The sequence below is a fragment of the Coffea arabica genome, chromosome 2e, assembly GCF_036785885.1.
Source record: "Coffea arabica cultivar ET-39 chromosome 2e, Coffea Arabica ET-39 HiFi, whole genome shotgun sequence".
Taxonomy (NCBI): Eukaryota; Viridiplantae; Streptophyta; class Magnoliopsida; order Gentianales; family Rubiaceae; genus Coffea; species Coffea arabica.
In genome coordinates this window covers 26,225,013-26,250,154 of record NC_092313.1, presented here as the reverse complement: position 1 = coordinate 26,250,154, position 25,142 = coordinate 26,225,013, and the positions used below count along the sequence as shown (strand labels likewise).

The 25,142-nt window shown below is 36.2% G+C and overlaps 3 protein-coding genes across 3 annotated transcripts; 2 read left to right on the top strand and 1 right to left on the bottom strand.

Annotated features, from left to right (window-relative positions):
* Positions 1-2,286: 2,286 nt before the first annotated feature.
* LOC113732190 (uncharacterized) lies at positions 2,287-8,290 on the bottom strand. The gene is made up of 5 exons (XM_027257843.2): positions 7,924-8,290; positions 6,724-6,925; positions 4,476-4,544; positions 4,211-4,343; positions 2,287-3,114 (listed from the first exon to the last, which is right to left on the bottom strand). The coding sequence occupies exons 1-5, from the start codon at positions 8,159-8,161 to the stop codon at positions 2,467-2,469; spliced, it is 1,290 nt and encodes a 429-aa protein (XP_027113644.2). The 5' UTR covers positions 8,162-8,290; the 3' UTR covers positions 2,287-2,466.
* A 3,349-nt stretch (positions 8,291-11,639) lies between these two features.
* On the top strand, positions 11,640-17,307 carry LOC113732189 (uncharacterized). Its single transcript, XM_027257842.2, has 8 exons — positions 11,640-12,021; positions 13,910-14,400; positions 14,686-14,851; positions 14,937-14,987; positions 15,087-15,269; positions 15,406-15,505; positions 15,633-16,396; positions 16,481-17,307. Exons 2-8 carry the CDS (start codon positions 13,937-13,939, stop codon positions 16,838-16,840), a joined length of 2,088 nt encoding a protein of 695 aa, XP_027113643.1. The 5' UTR covers positions 11,640-12,021; positions 13,910-13,936; the 3' UTR covers positions 16,841-17,307.
* A 4,965-nt stretch (positions 17,308-22,272) lies between these two features.
* On the top strand, positions 22,273-24,927 carry LOC140037251 (G-type lectin S-receptor-like serine/threonine-protein kinase LECRK3). Its single transcript, XM_072081436.1, has one exon. The coding sequence runs from the start codon at positions 22,280-22,282 to the stop codon at positions 24,695-24,697; it is 2,418 nt and encodes an 805-aa protein (XP_071937537.1). The 5' UTR covers positions 22,273-22,279; the 3' UTR covers positions 24,698-24,927.
* The last annotated feature ends 215 nt before the right edge of the window (positions 24,928-25,142 follow it).

Genomic DNA, 25,142 nt, shown 5'->3' with positions numbered 1-25,142 from the left:
ATAAGAAAATATTATACTTCTTCCTTCAAAAAAAGAAAGAAAATATTATACTTCTTGTACAAAAAGATCATTTATGAAATTTATGCAAATACAATACTACACTAAAGTTATAGTATTTCAATGCAGTGTTCAAATTTAGCTGATTTTTCAGAAAAATTAATATGGCTTTATGAATTCTGCAAGTTATAACTTCAGCATCTACACTTCAATTTTTAAATTTTATCAAATGACTCCCAAATCACCAACCTCTCTCTCTTAACGTAATGTGCGTCGAATTTTGCATCATTAAACTACAAAGGCCATGGCAAACTGAGGTTGGAGCCCGGTTTCTTCTAGACGATGAATTCACAATATGCAACTTCAGCTCTAGGAACATTTTCTTTCTTTTTTCTTATGAAATACATTTTTAGAAACTTTGCTCATAATAATGAATGACCAATCTATGATACTATGTTGGAGGTCAAAAAAAAAGTCCAAGATATTATCAAAGACTTCTCCTAGTCTCACGTCCAGCCTCAAATTACTCTTCAACCTTAAAAAACTCACAATCTAATCCATGGTTTAAACCTTGTGTCCCGGTTGTGTATGTTCCTTCTTCCTCGTCTCTTCATATTTTACCAGAATTATTACCTGTGTGGGCAGAAGAAAGTGTCCAAGACCGTCCAACGTGGTAAACAAATTTTTATCTTGCACCCTTAGAGGTTTTTCTTCAATTTTCTATTGGGTTTTTTTCCCTTTCTTTCTTTCTCTTGTGATAAAAATCGGAAAAAAAAAAAATCGCTAGGTTTCAGCATGAATCCTTAGAAAAAATTTTTAAGAAAAAAAAGGATGCAACTTTAATTTTGAACTAATGATTCAAAGTCTCGCAATGGTGGTCAACTAGTCATTGACAAGGAACAACAATATTGCACAAAAATATGAAAGCTTAATTAGCAGATGATTTATGATTTTCACGTGAACAAACCCCAGATTCTACAATTAATAATCTAATTGCCCAGATTTAAACTTGACCTTAATTCCATGCACAGAGCAAACGCCTTCAACAATCCTTACTTTGCAACCTTTTTGGTACGTAGCAGCACATATTAATTCCCTTTGTTGACAAGAGAACCCGCAGTCGTTACCCGAAAGTATACATTGAGTAAACTCTGTCCCATATAATAGCCCGCCAACCATTCGGAGGGGTAAAACGCACTAGACAAACCCTGTACGATAGGCAGATGTCACATTTAATTCCTCTGCAATACTACCACATAAGAAGGAACAAAATGAAGACGAAGGATAGGATGGACAAAGGTACAAATGAGCATGGTACAGCTACCACTGCAGGAAGTTCTGGGGGCAAATATCTCCCAAATATGACCAAGATTGAAAGCACTGCGAGTAAAAATAGGGCAAAAACTTGATTTTCCTTGGACATTTTTTCTTCTCTTTTTCGAGCAAATTTTAACACCCAAATTTGAGAAAATGAGAAGAGCAATAATGACATAAACAAACCAAAACCTTGGCCGTGGCTTTTTATTTCACGCTAGATGCTTTTTTTTTTATTCTCTGACCTATAATCCCGTAGCATCAAAACTTTATATACTACATGTTTCCCTGAATTATCCATTTATAGAAAGACGAGACTGCAAGAAAGATAGTTTGGATGGTCAAAAAGGATTTGATTCGATTGAAGAATTTTTTGAAAATTTTTTAAAGATAATATTGCAGCACTTTTTGATATGTAATGCACGTAAGATAAAAATATGGTTAAAAATTTTTGTAAAAAAAAGATCAAAAAATGTGTTTATAATGTAACAAAACATTTCAAAAAAAAAAAAATCTCAATCCAACTGTTTCCTAATTCCCGGTTGGTTAAATCCTAGGATAGCTAGCGCAATTTCTAGTTCGTTTTGGGGTGGTTCTTTTCTCTAGCTTGTGCTTTGCAAACCCCGATTTAGCGTTGGATCTGGGACTCAACAGTCGCTATAAATTATTCGTGGCCCAGGTTGGCTTACAAAAGTTCGGCCTAATCTAACAAATCAACCCAACTTTTATTTTCTATTATTTTTTTTTGGTCAAATCCATACTTTAATGTCCCCTTTACATATTTCACCTTGCTCAGTATTGGTCCAAACGAAATATCTACTGTCTAAATCTCATCATAAAAAGAATTCTGACAAATTTGTCACGTCGGGGGAAGGTTTTAGATGTGCAATGAAAGTCTTCTCTCTTTAATTTCTTCTTCTTCTTCTTCTTCTTCTTCTTCTTCTTTTTTTGAGTGTTTCTATTACATAAATGAAATGAGCAAAATATGGAGATTTGTATTTGGAGGTTCCTTGAAACACAATTGTCTGACTCATATTTTACATCCTAGACTAACAGGTATAGTAATTGCAGAAGCTTTCTAATGTAACCATCTCCACTATTCCAATGCTCCTCCACTTGAATCCTGCCTTATCAAATGCGTAATCAGTAAGGCAATCATGATATCTCCCCTTCCTCTAGTCCTTCCTCTATAGGGTTGGAATCTGCATGACCACAACTTCCGAGTAGACCTCCATTGCCATTCACAACGCCATCAATCTCCAGAAAGTCACCCCTTTTAGTATGTGCAATTAAGTCTGAGGGAGCGGGAGCATCAACCAGTCCTTGCTCAAAACCAGTGACTGCATTATCACATATAGCAGACTTCTCTTTATTCTTGACCTCTTCAGGATTACAATTGCAGGCATTGCTGGTTAAGTATGACATGGGCCCTTTATTTGCCTTTGCCAAGCATGTCCTTCCAAATGACTTGGTGGGTTTTTTATCCCTTCTCATTTTCTGCCTGTGAGTCTTGAATTTTGCGAGTGTATTGTTACTCGCGAGATCCGAAACTTGGGTATCCCAAGAGCCATCTTCTTCTATTTCTTCTTCTTTGAAGGTAACTCCGTTTTGATTAACATCATCAGTGCTAACAGATTCCTTTACTCTGGCTTTTTGAGGAATGACATCCTTGATAACTTCAAAATCATAGCTTTGAGAAGGAAGAAAAACATGGATGACAGGATACTCGAGAATAACTAAATTGGCTAGTTGTTCACGGATTGGGGCATTGATGTCCAACTGACGAAAAGGTGATCTGGAGCCCTGCATAAAGAAAAACACTTAGCCCCTTATTCAAATAAGAAATTTGAAGCAGGAGGACAAACCCCAAAAAAAAAAAAAAAAATTGAAGAAGTTCTAAAGTAATTACAGTCTCGGTGCTGTACAGGTTGTCTAAATGGTTGGGCATGAGTTGATGTTTTCACTTGAACGTGGTTCCTCATATTTTCATTTGGAATAGAAGAGCAGAATAAACTTATTTTTCCTGTCTAATTTTACATTTCTCACTTTTTTCTTCATATCACTTTGGTCCTGAGTATTAACTGTGCAACTATACAACATCCATCAGTTTGCCTTGGAACTACCTAGTACTATAACCTTTTCGCCAAAAATTCAATATACTGAAATAACCACTCTACTAGCTTTTGGTTGATATGCCATCCCACAGTTCCACTGGTTAAGAGCCTAATGCAGAGGGGTAAACAGAAAAGTATAGAAACAAGCATGAAGAAAGTGCTGACATACCAAAAAGTGGTTTGTTACACGTACAATGTAGGTAAGAGAAAGCAAATAAGCCTACTGCAGTCAGCCAGAACTCCAGCCCAATGTGCCCGACCAATATGTTCTCGCTATTGTCTAAATACCAAAACACTTGGAATAAACTCATGCCAACTATTTACATACTATCTTGCCACACTACACGTACATTTTGTATGAAATTTTCAAGAGTAAAGGACAAAGATGGGAATGCATATCCTCAAAGAAGTTTAAGTTGGAATGATGAATATATAATTAGAGTTACTCAGTTCAGTGCAAACAGACTCAAATAAAGGTCTATAAATGGCATAATGTTTTAATAGATTTGCCTACAGTACTATATTCAGGCAAAATTTATTTGGATTTTGACTGCAAGGCAAATGGATTCCACAAGTCCAACTAAAGATGGCTTGATAGAATCCAGATGGAGGATTCATATTCAACCAGATAATTATTTGGTGCGCTCTCAAAAAAGTGGTAGGCTACATACCACCATCCAGTGAGAAGTAATCATCCAAGTAATTATCCACGTATACTCAAGACAAGCATGTAGGTCCCATGGCAAAAACTAACATGAAAACATCTAAAGGGAAACTGGGGGTACCTTTGGATACTTGCGGATGAAAAATTTAAGAGAATCGAGTGACTCCTCACGGAATCGCTTTAACTGATGTTTCCACGGACCAAGTTGCAAATGATTTTCAATCACGGAGTAAAGGGTTCTGTTTTCATGTATGCTATCACAAAAAACATAACATCAGCGAAAGCTTATATGGCAGACCAGCGTCGATGAAATAGCATCTCAAGAGCGACACCTAAACTACATAATTAGAAAGGTTAGCAAGACAATTGTGCTGACGATTACTCACCCATGATCCAGTAATACCACATTAGTTGAGTTAAATCGCCATTCAATGGTCCAAGATATATACTTCCTCCTGGAGAACAAAATTAACAGAATAAACAATTCATTAGAACTTCACTCTGGTATGACCAAATGCATGAGATTAAAAAATTGAAGGCGGGTACAGTAGCAGATGGAACAAACAAGATAACAATAACACATCCTCGGAAAAATATAATAAGTAAAGAAAAGACTTGTACAAGCTTTTGCAGACTCTTAATAATCAGTTAGCCATTTTTAACCATCATATTCAGGTCAATGTAAGCATTTCTTAAACTTAAGGGAATAACAGAATGCAATTACTATTAGCCTTCTGTGAATCTCAAATGCAGGAGTTCTACAAAACACCAAAGCTTTCAATCATCAAACTAGTGACCTCACTACCACCCTACCAATCGACCCTTCCCCAGTAAAAGAGAAATGAACCAAAATAAATAATTAAAATGTTCACAGGAAAACTTCTAAATCAAAAATCACCAAAAAAAATATATATATATAAGATAATACACTAGAAAGAATAAGAAAAGTTGACTTTACAAAGGATATGCAACTCTCAAAGAAGATCATTACATACTAAAATACTCCACCAGACTCAGTTTTGCATGCTTAACACACATTCAAGTGTCTAGTGTATGTAAACACCTAGATGGAATCGCTCCTCATATCTAAGCTAATTGAGGTAACAAATACACTACATTGAGAAGTTCTAACAATGTTAACCAAGACTCAAGCTATTTGAGAATGATTTTTTTTAATCAACCGTGAATGGCGTAATAAGTATATAGAAACACATTCATGAGAACTCTGCAATCATAATTAATACAAGGATATGGAGGAAAATACAATACAACAGAAGTATTAACTGCAGACAAGCAGTTGTAAGACACATCCAAACACACTGTGCAAGCCTCTGAAGATTGGTAGTCAAGAGCACCACTGGCTCTTGGAAAAGGAGATAAGGGTCTTGCTTGTAACGCTCTTAAAAGCAAGAGAATTGAAACCGATAATGCAAATGTTTTGAAGGCTATCTCGATGAGCAGAAAGGTAAAAATGAAAAATCTTGTCCCAGACATACGGCTTCCACAAAGCAAGATAAAGAAAGCCAACTAAAATACATTTTAAAATCTTATGCTCAGTCAGCAATCACAGTCAACAAATTAGTGACATGGAGAAAGTAGATAAAAGCCATGCACGGTCAGATTTTGAAAGACTGGAGAAGATCACTGTGGTATAAGAATCTCAAGCAGAAGTACACAACCAGCTAATCAAAGATGAACTTGAAGGAAAGTTGGCACCCTAGAGTTTTATGCAGTTGATTGATCATGCCACAACTAAGAGAAAACAGATTGGAGGCACAAAGAAAAGAGAGCTACCAAGATCTTGCCACATTGGTGAAACAATTATATGAAGGCACAAAGAAAGGAGTGCCAGTACACCTAAAAGAAAGCTATTACAAGAAAATTTCTTAATTTCCTTCTCTAGATTCTGGACTGAGAAAGAGCTGAATGAAATGAAAAGAAAACCCATGGATTTCTAGTGGAACTTTGCTCACTCAAATGTGCTTCTACATTCTCCTTTCTGACCACTTTGAAGTTGAAGACGTGGATTATTTAGGATAAGAACCTTATTCGGTAAAGAGAGCTCAAAGTTAGAAAGTTTGTAGAAAAAGGTGGAAGAAACATCAGCAAATTTATGCTCATTGTTCATATAAAACTATTCTCTGGTCTAGATATATATCGATATAGAACTACCTGTCAGTGCAATTGCCATCTAAAGTTTATGCACTATATGTGATGTGACCTGTCCTTTCTGTGTCTATGGATCAAAAAGAAAAGGTTGCCTAATGCATAAAGCTTCAAAAAAATTAAGTTTATGTAGCACTTTTCATGAGCAAGTAGGAAAGAAAAACTGCAACAAAAGTGTTTCTTGAACCTCAGAGAATGCAAATATATCACAAAAATATAGTCATAACAACAAGCTCCTATTATGACAGCCATTTCTTAGTAAAACAATGCAAGCATGATTTCAGCAATTAAAAGATTAACAAAGGTCATAAGTTCTCAATTCAAAGAATAATAAAACTGGATAAGTATATGACGAATAATTTGGACAAATTTTCATATGATAATTGTCAAAAACATTGTATGGCATGCCAGACAAAGAACACACAAAGCCTATCAGACAGCTAAAGAGTTTCTAGGATTGACAATTACCTATAATTGTAATAGGTTTTATTTTTTTCTCTTTTGGACATTCCAGTTGAAAAAAAGAGGAGTTTTGTCCTGCGGCTTGCTGCAGCACTTCGAAGACTTTTAAGAGGTAAAGGCAGTCGAAAATGAGAATAGCCACACATCTTGATTCTCATCCTCTGAGCAGATTCGGCAACTCTCTTCACACCCTCAAGCATATTATAATCTGAAAAGTTAGGATAACTTTCAGCAACATTAAGAAAAAAAAAAATCTAGTATCTTACTGGGGATGAACAAAATCGAAAACAAAAAGGAAAAAAAAAAAGGAATTAGTGCTAATACAGCAGGAAAAAGGATTGATACCTTAAAGGATCAACTATGTATGATAAAGCAACTTTTTTTCCTTCTTGAGAATGTTTTGAACAAAAAAGGACTCCAACTTTTCATAATTGATGCTCGAAAGAATGAAATTACTAAATTAAGCACATGAAGATACTACAGTTCGAAATTTCCACCCGCCTAGAAAAATATGCAGACAGGGACAGACACCAAATTGAAGAGCAAAGAAAAGAAGAAAGGCAAGATTTAACATAAGAGATACTTTATGCAATCGGCATTATTTAAAACTAAAAAGTGTAAATCACCTAGATTCCATCAGTTTGAAAGAATTTCAGTATTTGGATACAGGAAAAACTTACATTGTCAAACACTAGCTCATCAATGAATCACATTTGCACTAAATGAAGTGGATAAGTTCTTAAAATTAGCTATAGGACAACCCCCCCCCCTCTCTCTCTCTCTCTCTCTCTCTCGACACTGGTAAAATTGCATACCAACGCAATTTGGAAATTCCAACAAGAAACTCCCAAATTATCAAAATCTCTTAAACACAAAAAGGAAAGAAACGAACTCCAAGATTCATGCTTTTCGCAAATTGAAATGCAAAGCCATTAACAAATTAGCTAATTCACGAGAAAAAGGAAAGAACAATTGACAATTAAAGTCAGTAAGCAACTTAAAAGAAACCATACACTAATCTTGCAATAAACACCAATGATAAATAATTGAAAAAAAGGGACAAAAACACCAAAAAAATTTCCAGGAACCAAATACGACAAAGCCCATGATTCAGAATTGCAAAAAAGAAAAATGAGAAATAACAAAATGTCCAAAAGATTTGCGGAACAATAGGATAAAAAATTTGACAAGTATTTCAGATTAGACCTGACAAAAGAAGGTTATCGTCGAATTCAGAGAGGGGAACGACGTCGTTGTACTGCTTTTTACCGGTGCAGGAAGTTCTTTGCTTGTGAGCTTTGACACAAGGGAGGCTACAAGAGCGGATTGAGCAACCTGGGCACTTGTATTTTGCTGGATTATGTTTGCACTCTTTGCATAAAGGTGCTTGTTTTGGAGATGGGTTTGTTATTGGAGCTGCTGCTGATTCTTCTTGAACTTCCATTTTTTGATAGAAACAGCAAGGGCTTTGGCAGAGAGGGGAACAGTAGGGGTTATCGAAGGGTTTAGGAGGAGGAGCTTCCTAAGGGACTGCTAAAGTACGAGGTGAATCGGGCACCTCAAAGCGCCTGGTTCCCTTTCTGTCCTACAGCTAATGGTGGAATTTACGTACTTTTCATTTTGGGAAAATTTCAGAACCCTCCCTTGAGGTTTCTAACAATTTCACTCGGTTCCACTCAGGTTTAAAAAATTATACTTACCTCCCTTGACATAGTAAAATTCCTATAATCCCCCCCCCATTTGGTAGACAATTTTAAATTTAAGGCAATAAATTTACAAAATCCAAAAATTTTCTATTTTTTTGTCTCTTGTCTATTTTTGCTTCTCTCTTTTCTAATTAATACTCCCTCCGTCCCACTTTGATAGTCCTGTTTCTTTTTTCATACAGTTTAAGAAAAAGTAGTTAACTTTGTTGGAAAAGTAAATTTAGATTGCTATTTTCCTAAAATACCCTCACATTAAATATGATACAACTTTATGAGAACTTGAATTGATGGTAAAAAAAAAAATCAACTCTCATTAAATGGGGTAGATTTATAGTAACAACTACTTACATTGAATAAGGGTATTTTAGGAAAATTAAAATATAACTACATTCTTCAATTGGAAAATGGACTACAATTTGGTACAGATGAAAAATGAATACAGGACTATCAAAGTGAAACAGAGGGAGTATAATCTCTTTTTATTATTTTCAATTTTGTGGATATTAGCAAATTGAAATTTACAAAAGCAACAAAGAGCAGATTATATGTCAAATTAGAAGGAAATGAAGAGACTCGCAGTGATAAAGAAATAAATAATGAAATTGATGATTGAAATAGGAAGAATAGCTAAAAATGTGAAAATTGTCATATTTTGTTTATTGTCAAAAATACTTTTATAAAATGACAATAATTATATATGGATTTCTTTCATTGGATTAGATTTTTTATTATGATTTTATTATGGAGGTAGAATTTATTCTCTATTTTTGAGATATTAATATTTTAAAAACCATGGGAAGGTTGTAATGACGATTTTAGATTAAATTAGCTTGTATTGAAAAAGTATTTGAGTATTGATATTTAATTTTTGGTACAACTAATTGTCAATTGGGTTTGTGTGCGTGTTTTTCTTTCTTTTTTTTTTAGTGGCAAGTATTGATATTTTATATGTAATTTTAGATTTTTTGAACGGCTACTTAATTTTAGAACTTATCCTTCGATGGTTGTTAGGGATTAAACTTGTTAATTTATGTAAAGTGTGAAAGAAAATGATTGAGTATACTATATTTTCTTTCTTAATTTTGTACAAAAGGGCAATTTAGGATTTTTGTGAGAAAATCTATTTTGTTGGAGCTACTGTAATTGTTACTAAACATTAAAAGTAAAAGAGGTATATGTAATTTTTAAAACCTAAAGGGAGCTCTTTGTAATTATTAAAAATCTCAGGGGAGGTTTGTGAAATTATCCCTTTCTTTTTTCTGTTAAAAAAAATAAAAATGGTCCTATTTGTTTCTAGGAGTGTATATGTTTTTTTTTTTTTTTTTTTAGGTGTGTCCCGCAGGGAGTGGACCCCGCAGACTATTCACCACCCTCAACAACTTGCTGGCAGCAAGGTTCGAACCAGGGACCTGAAGCCCCATCTTCAGCACCCTCAACCACCAGACCAAGCCCCTGAGGGCCTAGGAGTGTATATGTGGATGTGTACAAATCTAATCAAATTGAACACGTTAGTGTTTAAACTTATTTCATTATTTTAATAAATTTAAATTTTTGTTCAAATTTAATTTATTTATTATCAAAATAAAATTGAACGAATTTTTATTTTCAAATTTGAAAGTTTTCGAATATTCAAATTTAGGTAGTCTAGTTCATCTTTTTAGTCCTATTTATTTTTCTTTCTTTTTTTCTTTTTTTTTCATTTTTCACTCCACCCCACTCTCTTTGTATATGTTGATTCAAGGAAAGAATATCACACGAACTTGAATATTATCGAATATTTGAGTTTAATTTGACTAATTGATGAACCAAGCTCGAAAACTCTTAACAAATTGAAATTGAATTAGATTCGAGCATGAGGTCGTGTGTCATCTTTTAGCCTTAATTGCTTCTCTCTCTTCCTTTTTTGTCTTTTTTCACTCCACCCCACTATCTCTGTGTATGCTGACTCAAGGAAAGAATCTCGCACGAGAGCTTAACAAGAGAAAGCTCGTTAATGTCCCTCCGTAGTTGATCCTTAACTAAAAGCTCAAATGGTCTGAGTCACAACCTTGCCAAGGAGTTGGTCCAACCGAGAAATTTTCAATTGTGAATTTCAGAGATCTAAATAAGTTATAGTTTGAACCTCGAAGCCCCTTGGTTTTTGGTTTGTTTTCAATTGGGAGCCATAGGTTCAGCTTTCGTTACATTTGATAGATTTTCATACAATCTTTAGATCAGAATATAAGGAACCTTGTAATCTATTGAGGAAAACTTTTGCTTATGAACATGCAAATAGCAAGATTATAAAGGTTTAATATAACAAAATCACTCATTGTAAATTGAAGTGGAATTGGCCAAAAACATTAGGAGTTGATTATATGGACATTGAACGAAACACTACTTAGATGTAGCAAAAAATTTGTTCTTTTTTCTTTTATGAATCGATCATAATATACATTTTTTCTCTTTTGAACAATAGAATGGCAACACTGAGTATGACATTTTTTTTTTCGGAGACGATAACTGTTGTATAATCTAATTTATCCTACATTTGGGGGAGGGAGCAAATCTAAGGAGGTCCAAGGATAATTCGGAAGGAATTGAACTACCACTGGACTAAACGAGTACACTACGCATCCACCTAGATTTTTTTAAACAAAGCCACTTTTTAATGTGTTAATTGGTGGGAGGCAAGGGTCCTCCCATCCCACAAGTTTTAATGCTTTGATGGTGACCACCAACCCAAAGGTTATGACATATAGGTTAGAAGTCTTAGTACAAGATAAGTTGGCACATTACTCTTTTTCTCTCTCTCTATTGACTAGACATGAGAGAAAATTTTTCAAGACAATTGGTAATTGATTTCTTCGGTAAAGTTGAATTGCCTTCTTCACAAACTCCTCATTTATGTTTACACAACTGAAAATGAACTATGGTAAAGAGATACATGTTTTTGATTTCTCCACTTAATTATAAACACGAATTTTACAACTCAATCCTTAACACAAAAGAAATTAATATGTAGATGATTCACGACTATTAATTTCAAAAAATGCCTTATTAAAAACATAAATTATCAGTGTAATACACAAATATTGGAGCCAAAAACAATTCTCCCTTGTTTACTCCTTTCAATAAAAAGACAGAAAGAAATAAACAAACAAAAAGTTGAAGAATACAAATCACAATGGTGGAGTGATCAATCAAGAATCAACCTCCCCAACAACCTAATGGGATAACTCAGTCATTGCAGATTGGAGCCTACTGTTAGCACAAATTATACATTGTGGCCTTAGGAGAGGAGGTCCACTAGACCCGCTATCGACGCTCTCTCCTTTTTGCTGCTCCCCCTGCCCATCCCATCCCAATCCAAGCCAGCCCCAGTTCTTTTTTTCTTGCTAACAACGTTTTCAATCAAAAGAAACAAAATTTCAATACCACTTTGGGTTCATTTTTGCTACCCCTTTTGCAGATCTATCATCCCAAATCCAAGCAGAAGTCCTAGTACCATCTATATTTTGTCTTTTCCTTAATTCTTCCAATCACAAAATCTCAGATCAAAGCTGCGGAACCTTAACCCCATTTGCTCCTGTGGTGTCCTTGGTTATTGTTCCTACAGGTATAAAGCCTTTATTTGTTTCTCTATAGTTTTAGCTTTCCGAGTACTATATTATTTAAAGTCCTTGGTTGGTTATAGATCAATTGGAATCTTGCAGATTTAACTAAATTTAAACAAGTTGAAGAAGAAAATCCTAAAAATGAGATCTTGAACTTGCATTGCTTAGTATTGGCATATTTGTTTTTTGGTTTCTACTTTCTTTCTTCGATTCTAACTGTTGGATATGTTGATTGTGTAATTGGTTAATAGGGGTTCTGATTCATTCATTGATTGGAATCGCTGTACTTCCCTTTTGTTTTATTTGCTGTTGTCTTTTTACTCGATAGTGTACTTGCATTTCTTTATTTTTAGTTGAACTGTTTTGGGCTGTTGCAAAAGATTGTACTTTGATTTTGTGTTTTATGGAACTGACAGAAATCCCCCTCAAGGGCTGTAGATTGTGGTTGTGTATGATTATTGTGCTAAGTTGATCTGCTGGCTTAGGGTAATTGATGATGATTAGATGGATAAATTTGAACTTTTTTGGACCGGGATCATTAGATATCTAGATTAGTCATTTCATATGATTCTTTGGGTCGATAAACCTAATTGAAAATATTCATTTGGCTTGAATGATTAAAATTTAAAATATTCATTTGACTTGTATGATCAAAATGCAAAATCGTGGTCTCATTTTGGGTATAAGGAAGACAACTTTCTTGTAATTTTACTTTGCGGTACCTCTATGTCCAATGAACAGCCCCGCCAACTCTTGTTGGGATTTAGTTAGTTTCCAAATATAAAATGCATACTAGTAGAAAGTCTACTGCTTTTGAGATTTGTTGATTGGAGCTTAGATAATGGATGGGGAAGAATTTTGATGAAGAAAGAATTTGCTTATGTGATTGCACATGGACAATCGTCTCATGGAAAAAGTCTAAGAAAAGCTAAGTTTGATGGAATTTTAGCCATGTCTGTGGAATATTTGTGAAGTTATTTGGATGAGAATGTTGTGATATTTTCCCTTGAAACTGAAGCTTCCACAATTCCCCTTTAGTTGTTCACTTCAGGTTCAAGCTCTTTTACGTTTAAGTAAATTGCTAGAATGTAGGGAATTACGTTGGGCAAACATTACTCTGAAGGGTGAATTTATTTCCTTGTATTATCCTGTGAAGCAACATCATGGAATTCACGAATTCAGAAATATGCAATGTAAGAGTTTCTTTGGTTTCTTTTGTGGATTAGTTATCTCCATTTGCAGAAAATGGTAGAAGAAGGTGCAATTCAACAAACTGCAGGGTAATTCCGTGATATATAGAAAACCTACTAAAAAAAATTTGTATCTTTAGGTTTCTTTGACAAGTAATAGCACATAGAGGATTTGGCTACTTGACCCTATCCAAGAGCAGAGTTTGCAAGTATATATATGAGAAACAAAATGTATGGCAAGCCCAAAGCCCACTATGTAGCTAAATGTGGAAACCTTTATATGTTAGGAAGGTAAGTGAAGGGAGAAAAAAAAAAGAAGAAATTGCTGCTTTTTTTTATGCTTGTTCTAAAAGATGCATACTAAATTACTTCCTGCAACATTTCATACCTTCAATGAGTTGGTTCTGTATTGCTGGAATTTGAAGAAGCATCTACCTAAGACAATACAGTCTCTAGTTAACTTTCTAGTCCTAGGAATTATGTGCCGCAATGTCCTTGGAAGCTATTATACTTACTTAGATTGACTGAGAAGTTTGTTGATTTGCTAAACTCAACTCAATAGTTGTGCAAGAAGGGGTGAGCGACAATAATGTTGTTTATTATTGTTGCATTGTGTATGAATGCCTTTTTGAAAAACCAGTTATTTTGATTGCGTCTGTGTTCCTCGTATTTGGCTTATAGATTTCACTGATATTTGCAGAAGTTCAATTGAATCTACACATCAATTATGTGGAGATTCAAGCCCTTCATGCCCAAGGAACAGGCTGGGCTTGAAGGTCGCACTATTGACATAGGTAACCTCAAAATTCAGGTTCGCAACGCCATCGCAGAGGGTGGGTTTTCTTGTGTTTACTTAGCACGAGATGCTATACATGGTACAAAGCAGTATGCTCTAAAGCACATTATATGCAATGATGAAGAATCTCTTGAACTAGTGATGAGAGAAATTTCTGTCATGAAATTGCTTAAGGGACATCCTAACGTCGTTCCACTTTGTGCCCATACAATCTTTGATATGGGCCGCACAAAGGAAGCTCTTCTTGTCATGGATTATTGTGAGAAGTCTCTGGTGACCATGCTGGATAATAGGGGAGCAGGTTTCTTGGAGGAGAAACAGATTTTTATGATTTTCAGAGATGTGTGCAATGCTGTCTTTGCAATGCACTGCCAGTCTCCACCTATTGCTCACCGGTGAGGATAAATTTTTTTTTTTTTTTTTTAAAGCTTGTTGACTTCAGGACCTAGTTTGAAAATTGTTGCTACTATATTGTTGGATATTCTTAGTTGATAATTCTTGATAGAGTTTGTCTTCTGCTCCCCCCCTTTCCCCTTCTTTAGTTTTCTAAGTGTGATTTGGAATAGCTACTCTCAAAGATTTGGGATCGTAGCATTGTCCTTTTCATTTCCATTCATGTCTGCATCTTTGAAGTGACCAATCATCTTCACTGGTATGCCATTCTGCTTTGCATTCTGTAGAGACTTGAAGGCTGAGAATCTTTTGCTGGGACCTGATGGATTATGGAAGTTGTGTGATTTTGGTAGTACGTCTACTAATCACAAGCGCTTTGAGAAGCCAGAGGAAATGGGAATTGAGGAAGACAATATAAGGAAACATACAACACCTGCCTATAGGGCCCCTGAGGTTGAATGAGGACTTACTCTTGATAAGTTACTGTTATCATTGGTGGTATTATGGTTGACTTCTGTCCCTTCTTTTCTTGGCTTAGATGTGGGATTTATTTCGGAGAGATATTATCAGTGAGAAGGTTGATATATGGGTGAGTATGATGATCTTAAAAAAAAAAAGAAATTGATATTACTTAGGATCTTGTCAACTAGGGCTATTTGAGTCCTTATCTTAATTCTGCTATTTGCAGGCTCTTGGGTGTCTATTATACCGCATATGCTATTTGAAGTCAGCTTTTGATGGGGAATCCAAGCTACAAGTCTTAAATGGAAATTATCGCATCCCAGAATTACCAAAATACTGCACTTCTTTGACAGACCTTATCAGAGATATGCTTCAATCATCACCAGATTCCAGACCAGATATAACACAGGCAAGCACTTTTCTTGATTGGCTTCTTCTTCTTGGATTTTGATTAGTCTTAGATTGTCTTTGCACATGCCTATCACAATGGCTGAGCACGTGTCTATGTTTACTTGTATCCTTTTGGATGACTTCTTCCATTACAGGTCTGGTTTCGTGTCAATAGCTTGTTACCTGAAGGTTTGCAAAAGTCATTGCCTGACAGACCTCCAGAAATGGATCAACGGGCTACCGAGGGTCATGAAGGTCTGTACTTGTTAAAGTTCATGTTATTTGTTCTGAAAGTCAATGGAATGAAAAAGATGAATCTTTAATTTTGGATTTGATTTTCAATTGGAAAGCTTGGACATGCTATATCAATTGTGGTTTGCAGGACTTCCAAAACCTACTGCCAAGACCCATCCTATGCCACGTAGAAATCCACCACCTCCTCCCTCAGCAGCTGAACCTGCTAGGAATTCGCAAGCAACACACAATTCCAGGCCAGCTGGAAGTGCGGGTCCTTTAGGAGCCTTCTGGTCCTCTCAACACGCAAAGGATTCATACCTTTCTGAGGACAATACCAGACCTAAATTTGATGAAGAGTTAACTAGCCATTTTTCATCAAGAAATGATATTAATCGGTTGGAACAAATTCCAGTTTCCAAACGAGCTAGTACTCCTGAAAACATCAATATCTCAAACTATCCTGTCCAAAAGAATGTGCCTGAAAAAGTAGTGAGCAGGTCAGGGGATGGTTCTTCAAACGACTTTGAGATCAATCTGTTCAACGATAATTTGGGCCGTAGTACCGAAGGGGTAAAAGCACCAAAGTCAGAGAGTTCAGCTGGCTTTCCAGCATTCACTGCTTTTGTAGCTGAATTTGGTGATAAGTTGAGCCCTCAAAGTAACAGTAGGAACTTAGCGAAGGAAGAGTTGTTACAAGCTGAAATAGAAAAGTTAAAGGAGCAGGTGATGCAAATAAATGTGGAAAAGGCGGAAATAACCTCCAAATATGAAAAGCTATCAGCAATATGCCGATCACAACGACAGGAGATACATGAGCTTAAACAAGCTCTTGCCACAAGAACTCCTTCACCGAAAAGAGAATCCTTCAAAACTCAAGCGTCTTTTGCAAGTCATCCATCTACTGCACCGGTACCTCCATTTTGCAATTTGTATGTGTTCCTTATTGTGGTACTTTATATTTGATATTGATTTTCTTCCTTATCATTGCTGCAGAAAGAAAAGATTGAAGGAACGGTCTGGGAACTACAACAAGGATTACTTGACCAGAGTTCTACAAGCCCTGATCCTAGGGCTTGGCAGGCTTTTGCTGATGATCCTCCACCACAGACATCTGTAAACAGCAATTCCAGATCTGTTAGAACAAGAAATGGGCGCCAAACCAATCATGTTTCTGAAGTTAACTCAGGTGCCAATACATGGGGATTTGGAACAGATAATTTCAAGGCAGCTCCTGCTGCCAGCTCTCATATAAATGCACACACTGTTGAAGCAACTAATTCTCGGCGTTTCAGTGAAAGAAAGGATATAGAAAGCAGTCAAACTTCCCAGCCTGCAGGATGGGCTGGTTTTTAGTCTAGATATTTGCAACATGTTTGTCAAATGTTGGGAGAATGAAGATACAAAGTTAAAAAGAGTCCAAAATAGAAGAAATGTCGTTACCTGCAGTTGTTTGTGACATTGAAATGGCTTGTCATGCAGATTTTGCTTGTGGATTCAACTATCTGATATCCCATGTCCTTCCAAAGGATGAGGAGATTGTAGAGTGTAAACCTTATACTTTTTGCGGAAACAAATAACCATAGATTCTTCACTTGGAAGTTGCTGCTTCTTTTAGAACATGATGGTGAACCACCATGATGCAAGAGCTGGCAACTTGTAGACTTCTGTAACTCTCCGAGTGCGAGAAGCTTGTTTGTATTTTTACTTCAACTCCCATGATAATATCTGAAATCCAAGCGCTATAGCCAGTTTCTTGCCAGTCAGCTTCCTACAGATGCTAGACTAATGACAAGACTCAGGCAATCCACCGTTGTAATCAATCTTTCAGCCAGCTTCTACAGGAGCAAGTATACTACCACTTGTGTTGGCATGACAGTTCAGCCTGGGTTTTTTTTTTTTTTTTCTGCAACGGTAGTTTTTGTATTGATTGGCAAAAAATGTACACTTATATGAGCAAAGACTCAAGAAGTTCTATACAAAAGTGTTAGACACACTGAAGGTTGATCCATTCCTCATCTCAAGAAGTTCAGCCTGGGTTTGGATCGAGGGATTTGACGAAGGATTGAAAATCCTCTCAAATTTTTCTCTGTGTTTAGATTACTTAGGAGGTATCTAGATTTGTAAATCATCCATTTTTCTAGTATTTAATCTATATTTTAATAATTAGTGAATTATAAACCCAAATGCCTTTTAAGCAATTCAAAAAGCTAGAGCAATTTGGTTGGATTTCAAATCCTAACTGCATTTGGATTGAGGAATTTGACAGAGGATTTCTCAATTCACTCTAATTGTTTAAATTATTTAAGAGGTAGTATATGAATTTGTATAATCACTAATTATTGTAGTACTTAAAATGTATTTTAATAATTGGTGAATTGCAAATTCAAATACCCCTTAAGTAATTCAAACAATTAGAGCGATTTGAATAGAGTTTAAATCCTTCATCAAATTCCTTAAATTGGAAACTAATTTGGAACATTAAAAGAATACAGGAAAATGACACAAATATTCCCTTGCATATTGCATTTATAGTTATTTAGTCCCTCACTTTTAAAATGATAGCACAAACTATCACGTGATAATTTTTTTAGGGGCAAAATAGACATCACATACCCAATCCCAGACAAAAACACCACATTTTAATGTGTTTGCTTAAGCACTATTAGAATTACATGATTGAATAATTAACAAACACTTTTCTTTCAAGAAAAAAAAATTAATTAGCATACAAATCCTCTATTTTGCATAAAATAATCTAACAAAGAGACTCGCAAATTTTTCCAAACATATTTAAACTCAAAATCATGTTAATTAATAACAACAGTAACCAATTGGACTACATCAATAGGGAAACAAAGGAGGAAAAAATAAAATACAAAAATACAAAAAAAAAAGTGATGAAAAATTATGAGTATGTAACACTTTCTCTCACCCCGACATTGTAATCATGTGATAGCCACGGGATGTTTTCAAACCAAAAACTCGCCTGAAATGGGTTTTAGGAGTAACTATAAAATAACTATAAATGCAATATGTAAATTACTATTTGTGTTGTTTTCCTATAAAAAAATAAAAAGGCTTATCACACATACAACTACTTTCAATGGAAAGTCTGACTCGTAATTACATTGGTGTAAATTGAAACTAGCTAGTACACATCTGCTGTCAATTGGAACCGGGGAAAGGAAAACCAGTGATAAAATTTCTTGTCAAAGTAAACTCTTATTTTGTGTCAGTTGAAATGATAACCTTACTCCCATGCAACACTCTTAAAAGGAAAAACGTAACGACCAGAGACGTTTGAATTGACCAGTTCAATCATAAAAAACCTTAACAAGTGACGCACGGTTTATCTGCACGCAAAAGCTTTTATGTGACCATGTCCATCGGCCAACCACCCAAAGGTGTAGTCAACATGGAAGAACAATTCTCAAACAGTTGACTCGAAACTGAAGTGAAGTTTACCCCTATACTCCGAAAAGCTGGAGAATTGGCATTCCTTGGTCTTGGCAAAAGATGGAGTGGAGAACACGAAGTTGTTGGAGAACACGAAAGGGGGAGCATGCAAATTTTGCAAGAAGAAACCACTGACTTAAAATCCTAACAAATTAAGCAATGCCATAATTGATTTGTCCAGCATTGTGAACACATAATCCAAACTGGGGAGAGCAAGATTTTTCAAGGGAAAAATGCTTCGGAAAAAAGATCTTATCTGCACATTGATCGTTAATATTTTTATTCAATGAAATTTTAAAACTGGTTCGAAAAACCACATTTACCATTTTATGACACACTTTGTCCACCCCATAATCTCAAAGGCCTTTGCATTATCAACTTGAGGGGATACGGACTCAGAACAATTGTATTGTGTATAATTTCGTTCGATCATTATACATGTTCAAAGTTTGAGTGTACGAATATATCGTAACATTATACTCCCTTCGTTCCACTTTGATAGTCCTGTTTCTTTTTTCACATAGTTTAAGAAAAGTAGTTAATTTTGTTGGAAAAGTAAATTTAGATTGCTATTTTTCTAAAATACCCTCACATTAAATAGAGTACAACTTTATGGGAACTTGAATTGATGGTAAAAAAAGAATCAACTCTCATTAAATGGGGTAGGTTTATAGTAACACCAACTTACATGAATAAGGGCATTTTAGGAAAATTAAAATACAACTACATTCTTCAATTGGAAAGTGGACTACAATTTGGGACAGACGAAAAAGAAAAACAGGATTATCAAAGTGGGACGGAGGAAGTATTGAATATATATTAAATATTTTATTCATGCAAGTCATTTTTACTTCGAATATATAATAATGTGATAGAATGGTATACCTAATAACATGAAACGTACAATAATTGGACTGAACCGTATCATACGCAACTGCACTTAGGCCGCTCTCAACTTGTGGAGACGGTAAAGAAGATACGTGTATCTTAAGAATCCAACAAACGGACTTTAATTCGGTCCAAGTCCAACTGCCAGGTCTTGATGTGAGTGAAAGCAAAAAGTAAACATCAGCGGCCATGGTCTATGATAAGGTTTCTTTTCTCTACAATGAACTAACGAGCAACTAAAACATAAGGAAAATTTTTTTTTTATTCTTTAATATAAGCAAAGGATTTCGAATTTAAAACCTCTCGTTACATCCCTTTCAATTCATGCCTCGCCCTTTAAAAAAGTGTGTTAAATCTCATCATTGCAATACAAATGAAAAAAAGGACGAAATGCAAATAAAGTCTAAACGATTCTAAGCAAACACTCTCTTTTTTAAAATGCCTGAGGATGCAATGGAGTGGTCAAAGGGTACGGCAGTAGGATTGTAACAGTGGCCATGGATGGATGGGTGGGTTGTGGAGGAGGAGGAGGAGGAGAAGGAGAAGATACTGCTAGGGGTGGCCTTTTCTTATTCATCACATTTACCTCCCATGAAGTTTGGCCAAAGTGTGGATTAACCCCTAAAGTTTGGTGTCTCTTTAAAAAAATTTGTTTCTATCTGAATAGGACATTTTTACCATTTGTCAACCTATAATAGTCGGTCAAATTTGCGTTTTTTTCAATTGGTTTACTGGCGAAATCGGTTAAAACAATCCTAAAGGCACGTTTTATGGAGTTAAGTGACATTTTTTGTCACAAAAAAATGTTTGATAATCAACTCGTGTCATTTTCAATAGTTTGATGACTATTTCAGCCATTGACTCCCAAAAAAATTATACTGAATCTTGTAAAAATTACATTAATCTTGACAACTTAATCAGAGAAGTTCGACAAATGGACTGATACTCTTTCAACGACTTCAAGTAAGGGTGTCCAAACGACCAAAGATGGCTGCAGTAGAGGTATCTGGATTCTGGAAACAACTGCCATCATCAAGAATGGTAGTAATTCTCAAAAAATTTCAAATCAAAATTAAACTTCACTGGAGAGACTCGGTTGTCTCATGGATAAGGATGAGAGGTGGCAAGTTACAAACCACTGCTCCTGTACTCAGGAAAAACCGGAGAGTTGGCACTTCTTGGTCGTGGCAGCAGTTTAGCCTTCTTGTTTAGTGTAAAAGTGACTTGAAGTCTACTGACTCGTACTTCTGTGAAAGGAGGAGGGGCAGGAATGATTCTAGAAATCATTCCTGAAGGTTCATGTCCAAGATTTGGCCAAAAAAATTATATAAGATCCAAATTGCATCTTGTATATCATTTTTCACATTATATGTGGGACTTATGAAATTTTGTTCTATAGTTACACATTATTGAAAGTGAATTACATACACCGTGTGTGTACAAAGTTACATTTTATGCATTTTGCACAAAATTGGTTCACACACCGTTCGACCTGTCCTCTGTGAAAGGACTTCCGTTCAATGGGGCTCATTTTCAAGACCAATGTATTCCAATTTTAAGAAACAGATGTCAAAAATGATTCGAGTGGCTTGAAGTCTACGCTGTGAGCATCATAACGAAGCTGCTAGGAAGCATAGTAGTAGGAGGAAACTCTGAAGGTAAAATATTGACAAAGTAAGCGGTACCGTGATTGATTTGTAGTGCATTGTGCACACATAATCCTCAACTGAAGTTGAGAGATTTCAAGGAAAAAATGCTCCAGAAAATATCTTTTTTGGGATTTATTTATACCCAAGAGTAAAGCAACATACATGGCAAATCTGCAGTTTACAACTCAAACATGCTCAAAATACTCACTAATTGATTGCAACAATAATCTAGTACTGCAGAAAAATCTAAAACACTTATCGATCTAATACACTCTACGTATATGACTAGAGCTGCAGAATATGAAGGCAACTAGTACAACATATAATTTCGGACCACAAAGACACGCTCTGGTAGCAACTAGTAACCATACATTTGGTAGCCATCTACTTGTATGGGTCTTGTTCTGCAGAAAAGATCTTTGTTCTCGCATCCGGGAATGATCTTGTTCTGTAGATTACTTGAAATTCCCTTAATCTGGACAAGTTTTAAACATTTATATTTGAAGAATAAAAAATTTCATCTCTGCCGTACGAGTTAGAGTTTCACCTCGCAACCTCAAAAGTAAGTTAGTCAATCATACAAATGAGAATATAGATAAAAGTAAATAGACCGAGGGGTGCAGTGTCGTTTTCCAGTCATCAGGCGAGATTAAGTACATGATTTTTTCCTTTTCTTTTCTGGACTTGGTCAAGAAAAGGGCGCATGCATAGAGCTTGCAACAATAAGTATGATGAAGCCCGTATATTACCACTTTTAAGTTCCCCAACCAAAGCAGCTGATTAGGATCTACCTACCAGAATGGCTTCTAGTTTTCTTCATCATCTTGGCCTCATTCCTCTCTTTGCCATGCTATATGTGACAGTTGCTCAAACTAATTATCAAAAAATTAGTTTGGGAAGGTCACTTGTAGCCTCTGATGATTCAGATTCCTGGCCATCACCTTCCGGTGAGTTTGCCTTTGGATTTCATCGTCTCGAGAACCAAAACCTTTATTTGCTATCCATTTGGTTTGACAACATACCAAATAAAACACTAGTTTGGTATGCAAATGGAGATAATCCAGTTCCAAAAGGATCCAAAGTCGAGCTAACAAGTGATGGTCTGCTCAACCTCAAGGACCCTGGAGGGAACATCGTCTGGCATCCGAATCCCATCCCTTCTGGCGTTGCTTATGCTGATATGCTTGACACTGGCAATTTTGTTCTCGTAGGCACTAATACGAGTAACGTTTGGCAGAGTTTTGATAACCCTGCAGACACTCTCTTGCCAACTCAAATACTAGGAGTCGATATATCAGTTTCTGCTAGGACAGCCGCAGAAAATTTCACAAGGAGTCGGTTTGAGCTTCGCCTGATTCGAGATGGGAATCTTGTGCTTAACACAATTGCGTGGCCAAAAGAAAATAAATATGAAGCTTATTATTGGAGCAATACTGTTGATTCACCAGATGGAATCACTGGGAACAAGCTTATTTTTAACGAGTCAGGTTACCTTTATATTATCAAGACTGAGGGAGATGTTGTTAATGTTAACTCTGCAAGCACTATTCCAAGTTTTCCAATAAGAGATTATTATCACAGGGTAACAGTTGACTATGATGGGGTTCTCCGCCAGTATGCTCATCCCAAGACTCCCAAAAATGGGGAATGGACTGCCATCTGGTTTGCTCCCAATGATATATGTTCTTCTATGAATGGTGAGAGAGGCGGTGGCACTTGTGGTTTCAATAGCTATTGCTCCCCTGGTAGTACAGATGGAAGCCCAAATTGCCAGTGCCTTCCAGGCTTTAGGTTCTCGGATCCAGGCAACAAGTTCAACGGTTGTAAGCGAGATGCAATCCAAAACTGTGATCTTGGTAGCCTGAGACCAGAAGATATATATGACATGCAAGAGTTGAACGTGAATTGGCCCAATTCTACAAACTACGATTCTTTGGAGTCATTGAGTGATGTTGAGTGTAGCAAGTCTTGCTTGTATGATTGCCAGTGTGTTGTTGCTGTCAATGTCGATGGGGCCTGTCGAAAGAAGAAATTCCCTGTTTCCAATGGGAAAATGCTCCAGCCTAACAATGGAAAGGCTTTTGTTAAGGTACCAATCTCTAACACTTCATCAAGTGATTCTTATACAAGAATAGACTGGCCAAAAAGATCCCCGGCCACATTTTCTATGGTAGCAAAACTTCTGCTAGGAAGCTCAGTATTTCTTAACTTGCTGCTAGTGGTGGCTATATTGCTCATCGTCCTTCGATCATATGATGGAAGGACTAAACTTCACAGACCACCAAGTCTATTGGATAGTAATCTTTGCACCTTCACATATCAAGACCTTAAAGTGTCTACAGATTGTTTCAAGGAAGAAATAGGAAGGGGCTCTTTTGGTACTGTATATAAAGGGGTCTTGCCATTGTCAGGCACACTAACTATAGTTGCCGTCAAGAAGTTACACAACATGTCACAAGATGGCGAGCGGGAATTCAAAACAGAAGCAAGTGTAATAGCAAAGATCCACCATAAGAATCTAGTCAGACTAATCGGATTCTGCAATGAAGGGCCACATAAACTTTTGGTGTATGAGTTTATGAGCAACGGATCACTTGCTCGCTTCATTTTTGGAGAGTCAAGGCCTGAATGGGGCAAACGAATCCAGCTTGCATTTGAGATTGCCAGAGGGCTTACGTATTTGCATGAAGAGTGCAGCACACAGATCATTCATTGCGATATTAAGCCCCAAAACATCCTTGTGGATGATTCATTTACAGCAAGAATCTCTGATTTTGGATTGGCAAAGCTTCTGATAAGTGATCAATCTCGGACACTGACAGAAATTAGAGGCACAAAGGGCTACGTGGCACCGGAGTGGTTCAGGAACACACGAATTACTGCAAAGGTGGATGTTTACAGTTACGGTGTGATGTTGTTAGAGATCATCTGCAGTCGGAAATCGATTGATATGGAAAGACAAAATGAAGCGGAGCAAATCCTGGTAGATTGGGTGTCTGATTGCTACAAATCAAGAAAGCTAGATAAACTTGTAGAAGATGACGAAGAGGCAAGAAGTGACCTGAAGCTACTGGAGAAGCTTGTAATGGTGGCCCTTTGGTGCATTCAGGAGGATCCCACTGTAAGGCCGTCCATGAAAATGGTCTTATATATGCTTGAGGGAGTATGCATAGTTTCAGCACCTCCATCTCCTTTCCCCGATGGCTCAATCTCTTGAAACCGTCAGCTTTCCTGGCATCCAGTCCGTACTAGTTCTTCCCTATCTGGACCAAAGTTCATCCTGAATAAGTTACAAGATTGTTTATAATAGTGAACTAGAAAGAGCACGTCCGTTGCACTTGTCTATGACGGAATAGTAGTGTGTTTCTTTTCTTAGTTCATTTATGATCTTTCCTTATGAGTTGGCAAGTAGTATAACATCTTCTTGATTATCACCCTATTTGCTCAGATGGTCTGCTCCTCCTTGGGTCATAACACACACACTTCGTCTTTTTAGAAGTTTTGGTTCCCAATGGCAAAAGAAGTTCAAATTTGTTTTTATTTTTCATTCATGTGATACACAATATGAAAATTTTTCTAAGATTGATGGCACAAACTATGAAGCCAAAAATCATATTCAATTGAAGCTTGTCAAGTGGAGTGCAACTTTTAATTGTCTAATA

What these genes read in the sequence shown, in the direction of transcription:
- LOC113732190 (XM_027257843.2), bottom strand. Translation starts at nt 8,161, where the DNA reads ATGGAAGTTCAAGAAGAATCAGCAGCAGCTCCAATAACAAACCCATCT. An exon ending in AAAACCTATTACAATTATAG is followed by an intron (nt 4,545 to 6,723) that starts GTAATTGTCAAT and finishes TTTGTTCTCCAG; the next exon opens with GAGGAAGTATATATCTTGGA. An exon ending in TCATCCGCAAGTATCCAAAG is followed by an intron (nt 3,115 to 4,210) that starts GTACCCCCAGTT and finishes TTCTTTATGCAG; the next exon opens with GGCTCCAGATCACCTTTTCG.
- LOC113732189 (XM_027257842.2), top strand. Translation starts at nt 13,937, where the DNA reads ATGTGGAGATTCAAGCCCTTCATGCCCAAGGAACAGGCTGGGCTTGAA. An exon ending in TCTCCACCTATTGCTCACCG is followed by an intron (nt 14,401 to 14,685) that starts GTGAGGATAAAT and finishes TGCATTCTGTAG; the next exon opens with AGACTTGAAGGCTGAGAATC. An exon ending in GGCTACCGAGGGTCATGAAG is followed by an intron (nt 15,506 to 15,632) that starts GTCTGTACTTGT and finishes TGTGGTTTGCAG; the next exon opens with GACTTCCAAAACCTACTGCC.
- LOC140037251 (XM_072081436.1), top strand. Translation starts at nt 22,280, where the DNA reads ATGGCTTCTAGTTTTCTTCATCATCTTGGCCTCATTCCTCTCTTTGCC.